Genomic DNA, 18,703 nt, shown 5'->3' on the forward strand with positions numbered 1-18,703 from the left:
ACTGAGAACAAAATGTAAGATCTTACACATGTTAGGCAGATACACTACCACTAATCAATACCTCCCAGGTCAGCACCAGATATTTAAAAATGCAAGCATGCCTTTCAATATAGGCCTATATATAAAAAAAAAACAATGGAAATAGGACTATATCAATGACTGGATATTCACTAGAATATAGTAATTATTTCTAGTTAATTGCCTACTTGCCTAGTCCTGTAGAATGTTGACACTTTCTTTGAATTCTAGTGAATGATACTGTAATCCATTTCATTTTAGTCATTATTCAGTCTGCCATATTGACTCATTGATTCTTCCACTTTAGTGTTTGGTATCTGTCCTTCTGAAAATCCATATGGTTCTCAAATCTGGCAACAGTGTCATCTTATAGAAAGGAACTTGGAATTTTAATTTCCCATGGTTTAACAAACTCGTTTGACATAGAGCGGCATTTTAAAGACATTACTTCACCACTACCATAGCAATTTATGCAACTGAAGCATGACCAAGGAAATATTTCTATAAGTATAAAGCTATATATAATGTGAGTGCAAGCACAGTCTGAAGAACTCTGAACTTACTTTAAGATAAAGGATACAAAGTAGTCAGATACTTAAGATTTTGTGGTCAAATGTGGCAACAATACTGAATTTCAGTTGCTAGTCTACTTCACTGACACTGGTGAACACTGAACCCCGAAACTCTACCCATTAAGTTTCTCTTGGGCGCTTAAGACATTCACCTGCTAATGAGACAATGATGGTCATGAGGGACAGGTATTCTTTTCACAAGACTGTTATGGCTCCTTGAGAAGTGTGCTCTCTAGAGGAACTGAATTTGACCTTAAGGACAAGTGAGGCTATGTAAGTGAACGAATGGAGTGGGTAAGGTAGTGCCTTTGAAGAAGTACAGCTCATTAGCTTGGCTGAAATACAAGATTTGTTTTGGGGAGTAGCAGGAAAGAAAACTGTAAAGAATGAATGATTATCATCTCAAAATTTGAAGAGATTGCTGGAAAGGATGAAACTCAAGCTCTGCTCATCTTATTCTGTACTATTTACTTTCAAATACAGCTTTCCCTAGTCTGCCACTGATGTTTAATATATGCTTTAGTAACGACTCTGAGTTCCTATTATTGACAGACATAGTAACTACAGCATAGTAGTTAGAAATAGAGCCCTCCATAAGGCACTTACTGCATGGTCAGTCTTGGGTCAGTTTATGTCACCTTTATTTCTTTTCTATAAATATGTACAATAATACACTCAAGATGAAGGAAGAAAAAAGGTACAAAGAATGCGTGGATTTCTTAGCAAATGGGAGCTAAGAAACATAAAAGGAGAGGCAATTCAAGGAAGAATTTTTTTCATTGCATCAAATTAAATAAGAGATTAAGGTGGTTAAAATTTGCCTGAAGTCTCTCCTCTCAGTCAAGCAAAAGTAATAAGGACCAATGGGAAGAAGCTGGCCCCAGCTTTTGCTATCATAAAGCAAGATACCAGAGTGGTGCTGAATCCTCTATTTGAGAAAAGGCCAGAGAACTTTAGAATTAGACAGTACATCCAGCCCCTAAGGGACCTCACCTGATTCATCAAATACTAGCTTCCTTATCCCCATCCTCTTGTGATTACCAGTTCACCTAGGCATTGTTTAAGCTTTCCTACAAGAGGAGGCCAGGCACAAAGCAGAAGAAATGTAGAGGCTGTTGAAATGGGCTGGGGAAAAAAAGCTTCTGGCAAAGGGGTCACTTCACTAAGAGACCTCCTGTCCTTCAAGCAGGGGTCTATATTATCACTCTCTTGGTGGAGAACCAGGTCTCCCTTGTATCACAACCCTGCTGCATCATCAAGGAGAAGGCCAGGCTGGGATGGCTGGTCCAGAGAAAGACACAACCAACTGTTGCCTTCACATAAGTTCAAAGACAAAGGCATCCTGAATACGCGGGTAGAAGCTATCAGTACAAATTACAGTGACAGATAAGATGAGACTCATTGTCACTGGGGATCCAGAATACTGTATCGAAAAACTGTGGCTCACATTACCAAATGGCAAAACTAAAAGTCAATGAACTTGCCACCAAATGGGATTAAATATACATATCTGAGTTTTCTGTACATAAATACATTAAGAAATGTCCTTCAAAAACTGCCTGAAGTACATTAACTTCAAAAAGGTTGAGGTTGTCTCCATCCATTTTGTATCATAATGATGAAATATTCAAGGCTGGGTACTTTGTCAAAATGTTTATTTGGTTTCTAATTCTGGTGGTTGGAAAGTCCAAACTGCACTGTGCCTCCATCAGACTATATTATTACATTTCAGAGAGGGAGAAAATGAATCAGCCATGTGGAGAAGGGGCGCATGTGCCAGCAAGAAAGCAAGAGAGCAGGAAGAGGCCAGGCATAGCCTTCTATAAAAATGTAGCCTTGTGGAAATCAATCTATTCCTGCAAGACCAAACCCACTTAAAGAGACTAGCATTGATGCATTTACCAGGGAGGGAGCTCTCATGACCTAAGTATCTGTCACAAGGGCCCAGCTCTTAAAGATTTCATCATGTCAACAGTGCCATATTTGGTACCAAGCTTCTAGCATAAAAATCTTCCAGGGGACAAACCATAGGAACCTTTGAAAGAATAAAACAACAGCAGAAACCATCAGCAACCTTCCATAAATTAGCTTTAGTCCAAAAGGAGGCAAGCAGTTTGCTGAAAGGGGGCAACACAGTTGGAATGAGAAAGGAAGGAAAGAAGAGGTATAATGAGGGACTGCGGCTGAAGTTTCTTTTCAGCTTCACTTCAATTTCACTGAAGGACAAAGAGTCAGCTTTGACTCATAAGTATGATCAAGAGATGATAACAGATAGACATGTCGTGGCTCAGAACTGAAATGTCTGGTAGCTTCAACAAGAACATCAAACTCCAACTTCCCTCTTTGCTGCATTCTAGTGACAAAATGGTGACAAAAGAGAGAGAAGGTCCCATACACAAACCATCATCTCTCTTCCTTTGGTCTAGTACTGTACAAGAAAGAAATAATATTATGAAGCAACCCATCCATTTGCAACATCACAGTATTACCAGTTGAACAATTATAGCAAAACCTCATTAATTTTGACTACATTTATTTGGAATTTGCGGTCATTTAACCAGGTTGGTGTTACCTTTGTGCTACTTAACAAAGAAAGGGTTCACCAAGCAAATAGTGTGAACAGGATTTCAAGAAAGTTAATTGAGCCTTCTAGGAGCTTATTCCACCTATTTTAAAGAACACACTGTTTTTAAGGAACTTCAGAATATTCATTATTTGAATGTAAATTGATTCTGCTAATTATAGATTAGTGTAATCTACTGTTAAAATCCTTTATCTGCAACAGTTAACTTGGCTTGCATTGAATATGCTCATTAGAAATGAAAATGTCAATTCTTTAAAGCTAGTTCACAATTCAAATTAATACATACCCCTTCTTCCCACCCCCATGAGTTAACCACAGTTAGAACAGTATTGCCTGAAACTAGCCCATCACTTATGATTACAGTGCAAAAAACGAATAAGTGATCAAAAAGCCTCAGAGCAGCCAAAAGCGATGTTTTAAAGCTGATGTTATAAATCATGAGTACGCTCTCCATGACAAGTTCTACTGACAGCCAATTTTGCCCTTATTTAACATCCACATGTGAGAAATGAACTTAGAAAGCTGGATAGGCTTTTTTAAAAGGACTTTTTGTTTGTTAGTTTCAAAGTTCATTAACTAATTGGAAAGAGGAGAAGAACTGCTAAAAAATATGTAGAGGAGATGAGGGAGGGGATGGGAGGAGAGGAAGGAAATTGTGGTCTGGATGTAAAATAAATAAATAAATATTTTAAAAAAGGATACTGAGAGGAATAAGCGACTGCAGGCTGCAAAAATTCACAGACCTTGTATAAAATGTATCTGTAGTGCCGGGCGGTGGTGGCGCATGCCTTTAATCCCAGCACTCGGGAGGCAGAGGCAGGCGGATCTTTGTGAGTTCGAGGCCAGCCTGGGCTACCAAGTGAGCTCCAGGAAAGGCACAAAGCTACACAGAGAAACCCTGTCTCGAAAAACCAAAAAAAAAAAAAATGTATCTGTAATAACTAGAACACCAACATAACCTAGGACAAGTTAGTATAGAGGTAAAGTTGTATAATCTTCCCTAGTAAACTTTGAAAGTTGTAATATTAAAGTGCAATCAATAACCAATGACCTCCCTAAATGATCAAAGCTGAACTATGTTGAACATGGTTTTAAAAGACAAATAAGTTCACAAGCACACATACACAAAGGCAGGCATACTTTGTTCCTACAGAAGATAACCTTGAAAAGTGAAATGTATTGATGCTTAAAAAGATAAGGATCATATCATATAAAAAAAGAATAGCAATTCATTAAGAGGTTATTGTGTGTAGATGTGGTGCTAAATACCGCCTACATCATTTCAACTACTTTGACTAACAATCCCTTGAAGAAGGTTCTAGCATCAGAGGTTAACAAACTCTAAGCTGAGAGAGAGAGAGAGAGAGAGAGAGAGAGAGAGAGAGAGAGAGAGAGAGAGAGAGAGAGAGAGAAAGAGAGAGACAGTCAGGGAGAGAGAGTTGGGGAGATCTCCAGGGTTAAAACTCAAGACACCTCCTGGGCTATCCACCTTACCTTTCCAAACTCAACAAAAAAGAACTCTGTCCTATGTTAAGGGTTCCATATAGGCAGTATTTATACTGTACTTTTATTTTCCAAACATATATTTAGCAAGCATCTTCACTATGATCTAAGAGACAGAAAATGATACTATGTTCTAAACATAATTGGTTTTGCAAGCTGAAAATAAAAGTAATAATGAAAAATAAAAACAAACCTATGAATATGTCTAATTAGGCCTATCCCAATATCCCAGTTGATGTCTGACCTAAATGATGAAACCTGAATATCAAATGATCAGTTAACATTTGGTTTTCTTATTGTTTTCTCATTGTGTTTAGAAAAATTTGAGATGAGAATATGCCAATGAGGCAAGAGGAATGAGGAAAAGATTTCAGGGAATGCTAAGAATTCATTGTGCTGTTTTAGGGGAGTTTGGAGAATCTGTTTCTCAGGTAGTCTAATTAATGCTAAAGGCATAAAAGACATGTGGGGCTTGCTATGGTAGTGAAACCTCTAATCATACAACTCAGTCACCAAGGCAGGAAGATATAATTTTGAGGCCAGCTTGGACTACACAGTAAATACTGTATCAAAATAATAGTAGACATGTGGACATGATACACATTGCAGAAGTATTGGAAGTTGGAGAGATTGAAACATATGCAATTATCTGATTTAGAGATAAAGTGAGGATATCCTGTTTCATGTTCATAAAAAGACAAGTGGCTAGTAAAAGAGTCACTCACACAATTCCTTTTCTATAAAAATCAAAATTCTTTACTCTTCCTGCTTCAAATCTACCTATTCTTGGAGGATCTGTTATAAATGTCACATGTGCTATGAAGTGCTCCATAATCTCTAAAGGTCAATAGAAATCTCCCTCATTTCTGCTTTTCTCAATTGCACATATTCGCCACAGCACTCATGATAATACCAGTTACTCATATATGTGACCCGTCCATCAGATGAAAAGGGCAAGGGCCTCTGACTTGTTTCTGCAGTTCCTACATTGCCTAGCATAGTGCCCACAACCTACCAGGCTATGGGGAAAATTGGCTCAATAGCACTGATTTAAGACAGTGCATTATCACCTAGCTTACCTGCAGGAGTATTTGTTCTCTTTCTTTTCTTGCTTGAATCCCCTCCATTCTCAATGAGGCCATCTGCGACCAGAGGGCCAGTGGCACTACCAAACTGCAGGGGTTCGTTGTTGTTGGCAGGGTCAAAGGGCAGCTGGTTCAATCCTAAAGAAGAAAAAGAAAGCCAAAGTCCAGTCTCCATTAAGGACTGGGATCATCCCCAGACTTTATTATATGAGCCGCCAGTGGGAAAAAAAAAATAAGTCTTAACTGAGTCTTGGTGTAAAAAGATAAATCCTCCAAGACAGTTGCCCTCTAATTTTTGCAGATTTGTTGACAAGTTCAGAATTAAAATATAAGATGGTGACTCTGTCATTTGTAGGAATGCTCCCACATTTTTTCTGTACTTCTTCCATTAAGATGACAGGACTATCTGGGTGCAGTGGTTTGTGCCTATAGACCCAGCTACTCAGGAAGCTGAGGCAAGGGGGTCGTGTAAGTACAGAAGATTGTTGCCAAGCTAGACTATGTAGTAAGGCTTCATCTCAAACAAAAATGATGTTTCTAGAGCAGGGCCTACTTTTCTTTGAAAAAGGTTAGCTTTGAATTTTTGAATTACCCCATAACACCTTCTCTATTATTTTGTTATGAGGTTTGTTGAACTGATGCAGAAACAAGCACTAGATACTTCTGGCGTCAGTCATCTCCAGTGCTAACACAAAGGTCTCTAAGAACAAAAACTGTAAGCTCATGACAAATGAGAAAAGAAAAGAAAGGGAAAGAAGAGAAAAGAAAGATGTGGACACTGTGGGGAGTTATTTACTTGCCAGAATAATGGGGGCTCATAGGTCAGGTTTGCTGGCATTTCTCTCATCATGGTCAACTGCCATCAGAAGCATGGAAACTTAACTATTCATTGCTGCACCCCACAGAATGTCAAAAGGTCCTCTCTAAGTCATAGAGATGGGTCAGAATCTTTGACACAAGAAGGAATACTATCATTATTTATAGAAAAGATCACAAAAAAACCTTAACGTTTTAAGTAAATTGACAATTGTGTATTACACTGCATTCCTAGCTAGTGGCCCACAAGCCACAGGTTAGGCACACCTAAAGAGGGGAATAAAGATAAGTTCTTACTCTGGCAGCAGCACATGGGATTTCAAGTGTTTCAATTAAAATGTCACGAAATATGGAAAGAAAAGCTTTGTGAAAGCTCAAAGTAAATATATTTCTTCCAAGCCTTTTATCCATTATTTCCTACAAAAGTGGAATCAAGTTGGTCTGATATAGTTCATTTTTTTAACTTCTAAATTTTCTATGATCCACAACGGTACAATTCTTGAGACAATGTTACCAAACATCAATAAAAAGTTTGGAAGATAGTCAGGTAAATGTCAGTCAAATCTCAGTAACACAAATGCTGAGCAAAACACTTTCACGTTATGGTTCCTAAGAATTATCCTTTTGTTAATGTTTTCAGACCATGTAAAATGTAATACTTTTCCCCTAGCAACTAACTAGACTCCACTAGGAACAACTCCAAAGTGTCCTCTGAGACTTGTCAAATATTCTTCATTTACAAAATGTAAGTAACTACATGAAATAATCAAACTTGCTTCTTTTCCTTAAGTCAACTATTCACTTACATCCTATCTATGTCCTATTAATTATGTATTATGACTAGAACTAAAATCAAACGAAGTAGACACAGTGATGTGGGTCTGCAATCACTCCAAAGTGATAATGTACAATTCCAAAACTTTCTTAGCATTTCCTTCTGCATTATCAATCTGATAAGATCAAGTTCCAAGGAAAACAGAATGCTTGTATAGGGGGGGAATCACAACACATTGAGAATGCAAATCTTTGGTTTCCTTTACTAGCTAGATCAGATTGACAAACCATATAATCTCTCTTACCCCTGGTCTTATAATGTGTAGAATGAGTGATAACACCGCACAAGATAAAAAATAGATATTTGTAGCAGTTGTTTTTTATTGTAAGCGAATTAAAACAATATTTTTCTTACAAGCTTATAAGTTCTCCTGAAGGTGACTCTGCACCCCACAATTGTATCCCTTTATACGTAGCACCACACTAAAACATAGTGAATATTGAATGAATTAATTTACCCTCAACAAGTGGGGGCAGGTACTCCTTTTATTAAGCCATGTGATTAAAGCCTTGGCAGATGATAACCAAGAATTAATGCCACAACTGAAACATTCTAATGCTGATTGGAGCAATACTATTTAAAATAATTAGATTTTAAATGCATCTCCATCGTTTGAGTAATATACTACAGGATGGGTAAAATACTGATTAAAAGAAATTCTCAGAGATTAGGATGTTCTGATTAATGACTTAATTATAAGAGTTTTTTTAAATTTTGTCTTGCATTTGATAATTTTAAGAATAATATATTATTCCATTTTCCTGTTTATGAAGTAGATGACCGAGCAGCTTACAAAACTTCAGAGCCATAATCTGTAAGGGGAAGCTAGTAAGAGCTCCTTACTCCTGGGACTGATATAAATATAAAACCAGATCATGTACGTGAGATATTCATTATAACATCTGGCCCAGAGTTGATGCACAATATGGATATATTGATCATTCAAAAATATTCAAATCAAATATATTAAAAAATATTCATGAATTGTCTGATCTATGGCACTGTTTTCCCACTTCCTGCTGCCCTGGTCAGCATGCTTTCTGTTTCCTCCTGGAGTGAGCAGGTAAGATGTGGCTTCTAGGCTGGATCTGAATGGACATGGTAAGCCCAATAAACATTGACCACAACTATTATAATATTGATTTAAAATTTTTTAATTTCTCATATTGAGGAACTGTAAAGTGAGGAAGTTGATCTGAACTTGACCTAATCCAAAATGTAGCCTACTTTCCGCATTCTACTTTTTCACTGATGTTTTTCCATCTTTTTAAAAGCTGAACTAGTCCATCAAATAAACATCTGGTGAGCTGAGGTTCTTCACTCATAGACATTTGGTCAAAACTGTATTTGTTCTATTTGGTTCCAGATAATAACTTCAGAGATTGGGATATTTTATGTCTCATATTAATGTACAGATGTTTTGACACTGAGAAAGACAGACATTTCAAGAGTTTTGTGTGAACTGACTTCTTAGAAGATCTAGATGCATGAAAATTTAGTGTAGCAGCTCAGTTCTTATTTTTTTATAGGAAAGGATCTCCTGTCAAAGACAGAGCCATCTGACACAGTAAGCCAATTCCTTGAACACAAATCCACATTTTATATTATCTAGGACTCAATATAGTCTTCAAAGATTTGTAGCTTGAGAGCAAGAGCTATAGAGCTAGTGAAATCCTATGACACTTGTGATTCCTAGCTATTTTTTGTATTGTTTCATTCTTCCCTGAAGACAGCATCAAGTAAACCAGTAAACCAATAGGTCCCTATAGGGTTTTTTTCTGTGCTATGTATAGGTGAGTTAAGTCAAATGGCATTTTAAGTAAAAAGACACCACCAAAATTATTTGAATATTAAAAGGAAATCCATCACATCAATGCCAAAACTTCTTGGCAAATATCAATGATGACATAAACAAAAATATTAGCAATGACAATATAGTAACTCATGAAAACTATAAAATTTACCTTAAAATCTTTTATGTAAGCAATTTCTACTAAATTCTACCAGACATGATGAACTGGAAAATGTTATGTTTGGAAAAATTTTTTGAGCTTATCAAGCTCATTCTATGCAATATAGGAATTGTCCATAGTATTCTACTATCAGATCAAGTTAGGAACACCTTCACAATGCATTCTAACACTTGCAATGAGTGTTTCAGGTTATAGGAGTAAAATGTGATCCTGTGGATCCAACTTGTTGTTTAAAGCTGTGGCTCATAGACTATATGAAATTAAATGTCTCCTCTGGATAAGTTCACTTTAAATGAAAATGATTGAAGGTCTGAGAAATCTATTAACTGAAGGCAGCAATCTTCACACAGAAATTAATGCTGAAAAAGGAACAGCATTTTGGCATCAGGACCATCCTAGTGAATTTGTCCTATTTTCCAAATGGCTGCAGCTTAAAAACAGATATGAGACATTATGATAGTTGGGAGGGGGGTCCTTCAAATTAGGTGTCTTTCTTTTCTATATTTTTCATCTGGGGCTTTGCAGACAGTAGGCAACTGTACTACTTAGGCGTCCCATCTTTAGCATGTGATTGTTTGGGATGGAGGTTTTATTATATAGCCTGGCCTTTGAACAAATTCTTGATCCTCCTGTTTCTGTCTCCCAAGTGCTGAAATCACATTGGACAATTGTATGTCAAGACATCTAGCTACAAATGAGTGGGGATTTTTGAGATTATACTAGAATTACAACATTTCTCCCTTTCCTTTCCTCCCTTCAAAACCTTACATATATTCCTTGCTCTCCTTCAAATTCATGACCTATTTCTTAATTGTTACTGCACTCATATATGTATATACATATGTATTTTTAAATATAACTTTTTCAGTCTGTATAAGTCAGTTTTTAATTATAAACTTATGGGAAAACAAGAATGGGTATGCCATGATAAATCATCAGGTCCCTTTGTAGGTCCTTTTGTAATATTTTTTCATCTCTGGGATCTCCTCCACACATTCATTCTCTGTCTCTTACAGGCCAAAAAACCTTTGACTCCACATTTTATAGCTTTAGCTACCCTGTCATTCTACCGAATAATTCTGAAGGATTATTCACAGTATGAAAATGGTTGTATTTCAATATCACTCTTCAATCCAAGTGGTAGCAGTCAAAACAACTGGACATTTCTCAGAACCATGGCTTAATTGTTATGAAACCAATATGCTGTGTATATGTTTTAGATGAAAATAGGGCAGCTGTTAATGAGTCACTGGTGAATAAAAATAATGGGGATGAGATGGAAAAGATAAGAGACAGCAAAGTGGTTAAAAGGAGAGCACACTAGTTCCTGCAGAGGACCAGTGTTTGATTTCCAGCACCCATGTGCAAAGAAAGGCTCACAACCACCTGAAACTCCAGCCCTAAGGGATCTTCACTTACATACACACACTCACACACAGATACATTTACATACACATACCTTTTATTTGTAAATAAAGGTCTTGCTTGAATTGTAATAGATATAACTTTCAGAGCAAAATTTACACCAAAGTCACCTTTTCCGAAATGTGCAACACAAGTAAATAGCCATAAAAGAAGGTCCCTCAACTTTTAGTGACTCCCCAAACTAGTCAGTCAAGGCACTAGAATCTTCATAAAAGTGTCCCTGCCAATTCAGGCCTTTGTTTTGTTTGTCTGTTTTTTTGTTTTGTTTTGGTTTTTGGTTTTGGAGACAGGGTTTCTCTGTGTAACAGCTCTAGCTGTCCTGGAACTCACTCTGTAGACCAGGCTGGCCTGGAACTCAGCAGCCTGTACTAGGCCTGGCTTGAACTTTCCCAAACACTTATTTCTTGACATACTTATGTATTCCATGGAGATTGTATGTTTGCCAAGGATTCAGATTCAGTAAGTTTGAACTGTAATCTGCTTTCCTGACGAGTTCTTGGATGTTGCTGAGCATGATGGTATAGAGTCCATTTGGGACTACATAACATTCATAAATCTATCTAATCTATTTTTATACCTCTGCCTACTTCTTTTTATGTTTGTTTTAATATTTTTATTGAAAATGACCCCTTTCAATATATTCTGATCAGTTGCTTCTTCCCCAACTCCTCCCAGATCCTTCCCACGATCCCCCAACAACTGCATACCCTTCTCTCTCTTTGGAAAGCACACAGAAAACAAATAAAACAAAACAAAATGAGCAAACTAGAATAAAATTTTAATAAAAGAAATGCACAGAGAAACAGACAGACACACATACCATAAAAACACAAAATCAGAAACCATATACAGAAGCAAAAGGCCAGTACGACAAAAAAAATTCCCAGCTAAAACAATATGAGACCAAAAGTCTACAAAAATATCACTGAATTTGTTTTGTACTGGCCATCCACTGTTGGGCATGGGGCCTACCCTTAAGTGTGGTTAATATACCCAGTGAGACTCCATTGCTGCTTCTTCTTCTTCTTCTTGATTTTCAAACTTTAAAATGCCAGCCTTCCGTTAGGGTTTATTACAGTAGCTATATTTACATGGTGGTGCAATTCCTTATTTGCTTATATCCAACCAAATATATCCACATCAATAGAAAGAGAACAACCAGCCATGAAGAAACTATTATTGAATGTATACCATATACATTAGTTACATATATTATCTAGTTTATTTCCTAGTCATCATTCCCATTTACAAGAAATGGGAGACTTACAACATTAAAGTAAAATTTCAAAGGTTGTACAGCTAATAAGCAATACTAAAAGGAGCACAGGCTTTTTAAAATCCAAAACACTCTTGTAGATTTCCTTTTATTTTAATCTGTACATTACCCGTGTCTTTTCAAACATTTTTGTGCTATACTTCTTTTGATATTGCTGGGGTGATCATAAACAGAAGGAAGTTAGAACACCGTGGGGAGTCACTTGAAGTGGATGGTGGTGTGAGAAGCCCTTTACCTCCAGGATGATATTAGGTACACAGCTTTGTTCCACCATGTGCTTCTTGCCACATGCCCCAAAACAATAGAACCAAGTGACCACAGAGTGAAACCTCCACAACCATGAGCAAAAAGAAATCTTTTCACAATTCAAGTTAATGATCTGTTCTTTTGTCTCAGTGATGGAAAACTGCACAACTTCGTTCTCTTTTTCTGCAAACCAAAATGGTCTTTCCATTGTCTAAGACTCCAATATAACAAAACAGTATAGAAGAGATTGCATACATGAATCATTTCTTAATAGTTCTATGGGCAGTAAGTTACCTACCCTATTTTATAAAAATTTAATTTAAAAAGACAGATTCTAAAAATGTATTTTAATATAATATGCATAAGATACATGTAGCTATTATAACCTAAGTTTAAATTAACTAAGATGGAATACCATGAAAACTTCAGTCACATATAAAGGACTCATTAGACATTTATAGCTAAGGACTGTTAATATTGGACAGTCCAGACAGAACATTCCAGTCATCACAGAAAGTTCCACAGGATAGTGCAGCGCTATTATATAGTTAGAACTAGACTTAAACCCTATCTGCCACTTACTTGCTGTTCCAGTCATTAAGGGTGTCACTCATATGTGAGAAGTCATTTTATCTCTTCAAGTTTAGCATTATAAAACAGGGAAGGTAATGCCTCTCCTTTATTGAGACATGAAGAAAATTAAATGGGACTATATTAGTTATTTTATGTGTTGCTGGGACAAAAGTTCTAACAAAAAACAACCTAAGGAAGAAATTGTCTACTTTGGCTCACAGTTCATGGTTGTATTAGCAACCAGGCATCACATGGGGACACTCAGCTTCTTCTACATTTTAGACAGGCCTGGAGGCCAGACCATGAAATATTTGTTGATCTTCTTGCCTCAGTGAATCTAATTTATATAATCGCTCACTGACATGCTTGTCCCTTTGCTCATTTTAGATCCTGAGATATTGACAATCAATATTAGCTACTATCGGGACAACAATCACTAAATATCTAGTAAATATCAGACACTAAAAAAGTGCTTATGACACTTTATCTTGCTTGTTAACTTGAGATTTAAAATAAACATGGAGAAAAATCTCTGAGCATATCTGTGATGGCACTTCTAGAAAGGTTCTACTGAGGAAGGAAGACTTACCCTGAAATGTAAGCACAATTATTACATGGTGTATGGCTCTGCACTGAATAAAAAAGAGAAAGATTAGAATACCAGCATTCGTTGCTCTGCTCACTGACTACATAAGCAAGAAGACATGGCACTTTCCTCCATTTTCCATACCTTCCCTATTGTGATGGGCTGCAACCTCCAACCATTAGCGAAAGTAAACCCTTCCTCCTTTAAGTTATGCTCTGCTGAGTATTTTGTCATGGCAACAAGAAAAGGAACTAACATAGTCATTTAACGCAACAGGAATTTATATGAATTTGCCTCACAAATTTATAGTATAGAGTGTGGATCCTACGTTTCCAGACTAATTCCTATTTAAGGACTGGGAGATGTTAGCCTTGTGCTCTTCTAATGCATTTTTTTCTTCCAGGTAATGTATAGTGATTAAAGTAAATCATTAATAAAGAATATGGAAATAGTGATTTTTTTTGGTTTGCAATACTTTTAGATCATTCCTATCAACACGTGGACTTTCAAAAATGCAAGAATAAATTATAATTGAAGCTTTATTAAGTGGTATCTTTAAGAAGGATGCTATACTACTGTAATACTGGAGTGGCACTAGAGCTGTGATGGACAAGGATCATTTCTCTAAATCCATATTTTCCTTAACTTGATATATTCTTTGTGTTTTTCCCTGTGAGGGGGTGCTGACAGCCACCAGGCCTAATAATGGTGAATTATTTGAGTATATCTGAACTAAACCAATTAAGGTGTTTAAGTTTCCTGAGTAGGAAAACCAAATATAGATTTTCAACTTTCACAAGAATGCCTCAGAACTCTTTTCCTTTATACAATTTAATGCTGGGGAAACAGCAAAATCACATTACTCAATGAAAACAAGGTTCAAAAAAATTTGATTTGATGTAACAGTTCAAAGTGACAGACGGTAGATGGGCAATCTATCATTTTCTTAAAAGTCTGGCATTCCTCAAACAACTGATAAAAGTGGCCCAAAGTGTGGAACAGTTACAGCATCCACTTTTCTTTGGGAGCTGGTATAGAAAGATGGTGGTTCATCAGTACCTGCTTAGAGCTGGCTTTAAACCATGCTGCAATTCTCATTGACCAATTTTCCACCTGAGTAACAGGAAAGGGCAAGTTCTTAACACACTGACCACTAAGTTATCTGTTTAGTTCTTGCCTGTGAATGTGCCCAGAGCTACTGTATCATCTTAACACACTGACCACTAAGTTATCTGTTTAGTTCTTGCCTGTGAATGTGCCCAGAGCTACTGTATCATGGGTTTCTCTGTCTCAATGAAACAAATTATTGCAGATTCCTGAGCCTGAGGGCAGAGAGTTGTTCTGGTATTAAAACTGGAGTCTATCTTGTCAGATCTGTAATGAGGTCTTCCCTTCAGGCTGATTGATTTCATAAAGCTGAGGCAATTATCAAAAGCAAGCACCGTTTTCACTGCAAAACCAACTTCAATGGTTTTGAAAACTAGCTCATCAGCTAGATCTGGTCAGGAGCCTAGACTGAGCCAGCCCTTTCAATAGGGACAGTTACAATACATAGAGAACACCAATTTCCTCTAATAGATTCTTATGATGCCAGTAAAGAAGTTGTAAACAACTTTCAGCAAAATAATTTCACATGCTGTGAGTAAATGAAAATTGAACTTGCTGTCAGATAAATCTGTATTTCAGTGTAAGATGCTTTGAAAGGGAGAGTGAGAGCTGGAACTTTTCTGATCTTTGGAAAGGTAATTATATCAATTAATGCTAGAGGGATATTGGTATCCTTTATGAGAGATGCACTGTATGAAAAACATCTGAATCTTTGCTTTCTGAAAAAAATATATGAATTTCATCAGATTTCCTTCCTTCATTTATTCAGCTGTCATTAACTATTTATCCAATCACTGTGCTACAATTTTAATTACCTCCTAATTAACCAATGATGAGTTTGTGATTTAGCATTCCCTAAAGATAGAACTGCATAAATACGGTAAATCTTCATTTACATTCTCAAAAATTTTATCTTCCTTTCCTCTCCCCATCTATTACTTTTTGCTACACTGCTTCTCTGATGCTCTGGAGGTATGCTTTCTGCATCCCTTATCTTTGATCACCATTTGGGTTCATTTTTCAGATATGTATGATAAACGGCTCTTGTTGACTGTGGAATTATATACACAGGAAAAGACAGAGATTCCCATAATATACTAATGCATCTTTAGAGCTCCCTACCATACCTCCTATAACTACTTCATCTCAGGAGTATCATCAATACAGGGAGCTGGCAAGTGATTAACTCCTTTAGTGAAGTCATTGCCAGAGCTGAAGGTAAATTCACTTCTGTAGAAGTCAGACTCTGATTCTTGGGAAGACAGCATAATTTTATTAAGAGAAGTCTGTAAAAAAAAAGAGCAACTTTATGTTTGAAGTAAGTAGTATGACTTCTGTTATATAAGAGTGGGAGATTAATTTTATTCTGGCCTGAGGTCTAATTGAGGTAGTCGATATGTATTGGAATGAATGAGCTAATGAATTAATAGGGACCTATTGTCTCCCTCCTTATTCACCCAATTCATTAAGACAATTCTGTGTGTCCTTCAGTATGCAAGGCCTGAGGAGTTTATGATGTGCTAAGATAGTCTCTCTCCTCAAGGAGATCAGAGCCAGAAAGGAAGGGCAGCATATATACAATCTGGCCTGAATTGTGACTTAGATTCACTTCCTTTTATTTCCCCTGAGTAACCTGTGTCATTCATATCTATTTTCTCAAAATTCCTCAAACATGCTACTCACATTCATGGCTGTGTTTTTCTTTATATACATTCTCTGCTTGAAAATCAATTTTCCCTTTTCTCCACTTGGAGAGTGTTACTTTGCCTTTCTAAACCCTACACATGTCACTTCTTCAGTGAAGTTTCCCTTAAACTCGAAGGTTCTCTTCACAGAACACTTTTCTCAGAGCACTTAAAGCAGGACATCAGACTTCATTCTGGATGTCGGTGTGTGTGTTCTGGGTGGGCATTGTGACATCTGACCTATGCCATCTGATAGCGGGATGAAGGATGTAATGAAAATTTGAAAGCACTAAAGGTAGAGAGACAAATTTGGAAAACAACAGTCACACTGTGGAAATAGGTAGTAGCAAGAACTCAGTGGAATGGAATCTGTAGGATGAATACACATGAATGAGTTTCAGAACCATTTATAAAAAAGAACCATCTTTATAAATATCAAATCCTCTGATTGGATCTTAGATTTTAGAAGGGAGGAATCCAGAACGACTCACTTAAAAACTCTTGAATCCTGAAAAACTGCAACCTAGGTTGGCAAGGTGACTCAGTGGGGAAAAGCGCTTGGTTTTCAAGCCTGATGAACTAAATTCAATTCCTGGTACCCACAGTGGAAAGAAAAGAACCCAATCTTGATAGCCACAGATGTGCGCTGGCATTCACCATGCACACATCAGATACATATACCTCAACCATAATAAAAACTGCAACCTTTGTGGCAATCAATAGGAGAAAAAGCACATTTCATTGAGAGGCACATCCATATGGCTATGCTGCAAAATAAAGCTGCTTCCAGTCTTTATTTACCATAGTATACACACTACCAGGAAATACCAGCAAATGGCTTTCACTTGACCTGTAGTATGTATTCCTAACAAAGCCTATCGAAAGACATAAATTCATTCAGAATAAAAAGTATAATATTGTAAGAAGCAGAATAAACTATTGGGCTAAGGGGAGGAAAAACCATTCAACCTTGTTCCTTCTCTCCACTTCCCAAATAACTTTTCCAAATGGTCTTATTAGAAAATATTGCATTGTAATAGCAGTTCTTTTTGACATTATATTGTGTTAGAATAAACTGACAATTCTTCTTTTAACAATACTCAAGGAAAAACCTGAAAAAAATAACGCTATGTTGTTTTTCTTCCTGCCAAAGAATATAGCAAATGTAATTGTCTACTGGAGAAGAAGCACTGTAATCATCTTTATCTTTAAAGTAAATTCATTGCAGGAAGATGCTCTGAGACAATTGACAGAGAACATTGGGGCTCCTAGGAGACTGCAAAGTGATGGATTGAGTCAATCAGAATACCATACTTTACTTCAATCCCATGACCATTCTCAACTTTAGAGTGTCTCTGCAACAATATAATGCTGGGTAGGATTTAAAATCATGATACACCATAGCAGATATGATTTAAACACTGCCTGGATTTTTCACACCTGAGAAAATGAGGTACCCCAAGAGCAGCAGGTATACAACCCAATTGATTCAATTAAATAGACGAAGCTAATGTACCAAACAAAGATACAGTAACTTTCCAAAAGTGCCTTTAGAATATCAATGACAGACAGAAAAGACCTAAACATCTAAGCCCAACTAATGTCACTGGGACCTTGTAGTGAGTACCAAAAGATAAGGCATTACTCCATCACTTTATATTAGGTCATTTTCATTTTCATTTCCTCCTTAATAGAATCCATTGCCATCTTCCATTGTGATTTTCATTTTATGCCTTTTTTTTTTTTTTAAAGTCCTTCCTCTTTAAGCTTAGGGAAACATCCTTTGGAAAGAGATTTGGATTGGTTACATTTACAAGCTAAGATTTCTGGAAACTGGACACTTGCCTAGGATGATGGAAAGAAAGGAAGGAATAAAATAAAAATGAACCCAGGCTCTGAAAACCTAACTCAACAGTAGCATCCCAGGCAGCTGCCAATCATGACCATATAGCTGAAGTTTATTAAATCTATGCTACTAAGGGCCCCTTCTTTGGTCTTTTGAATGGCAATGGTTGACTTTGGCACAAATACAATCAAATATAGTTTATTATAAAGCAAAAAGAAACAAAAGCAAGTCCCCTAATCATTTCATTTTAACTAGTTCTTTACTTGCCTTAACCTTAACTTCAAATTTATTAGAAGTGTCCCCAGACTTTAGCCCCCAGACTAGGACTTTAAAACAGCATGATTCATTACTGGCTACAAAATCACTTAGGGGAATTTTTTGAAGAATACCAATGTGTGTGTGCGCGTGCGCGCGCGCGCGCGCACGCGCACACACACACACACACACACACACGCACACACACACACACACACACACACACACACACACACGTCAGGGTAGGGCTTAAATACACACCAGGGGATTCTAATGCATAGGCAGAAATGAGAATGTCTTGTCTAAACGCTTTTCTAA

The 18,703-nt window shown here is 36.9% G+C and overlaps 1 protein-coding gene across 4 annotated transcripts in view; it reads right to left on the bottom strand.

Annotated features, from left to right (window-relative positions):
• Positions 1-18,703, bottom strand: part of Enox2 (ecto-NOX disulfide-thiol exchanger 2) — a 288,302-nt gene that overhangs the window by 162,934 nt on the left and 106,665 nt on the right. For 2 of the 4 annotated variants that reach the window (XM_028894264.2, XM_028894265.2), the window contains one exon: positions 5,757-5,900. The exons of the other annotated variants lie outside the window; for them this stretch is intronic. In XM_028894264.2, coding sequence (XP_028750097.1) covers positions 5,757-5,900 — 144 coding nt within the window. The remainder of the gene's footprint in view (positions 1-5,756; positions 5,901-18,703) is intronic. 4 annotated transcript variants of the gene reach the window in all.

This window comes from Peromyscus leucopus, chromosome X, assembly GCF_004664715.2.
Source record: "Peromyscus leucopus breed LL Stock chromosome X, UCI_PerLeu_2.1, whole genome shotgun sequence".
Classification (NCBI taxonomy): Eukaryota; Metazoa; Chordata; class Mammalia; order Rodentia; family Cricetidae; genus Peromyscus; species Peromyscus leucopus.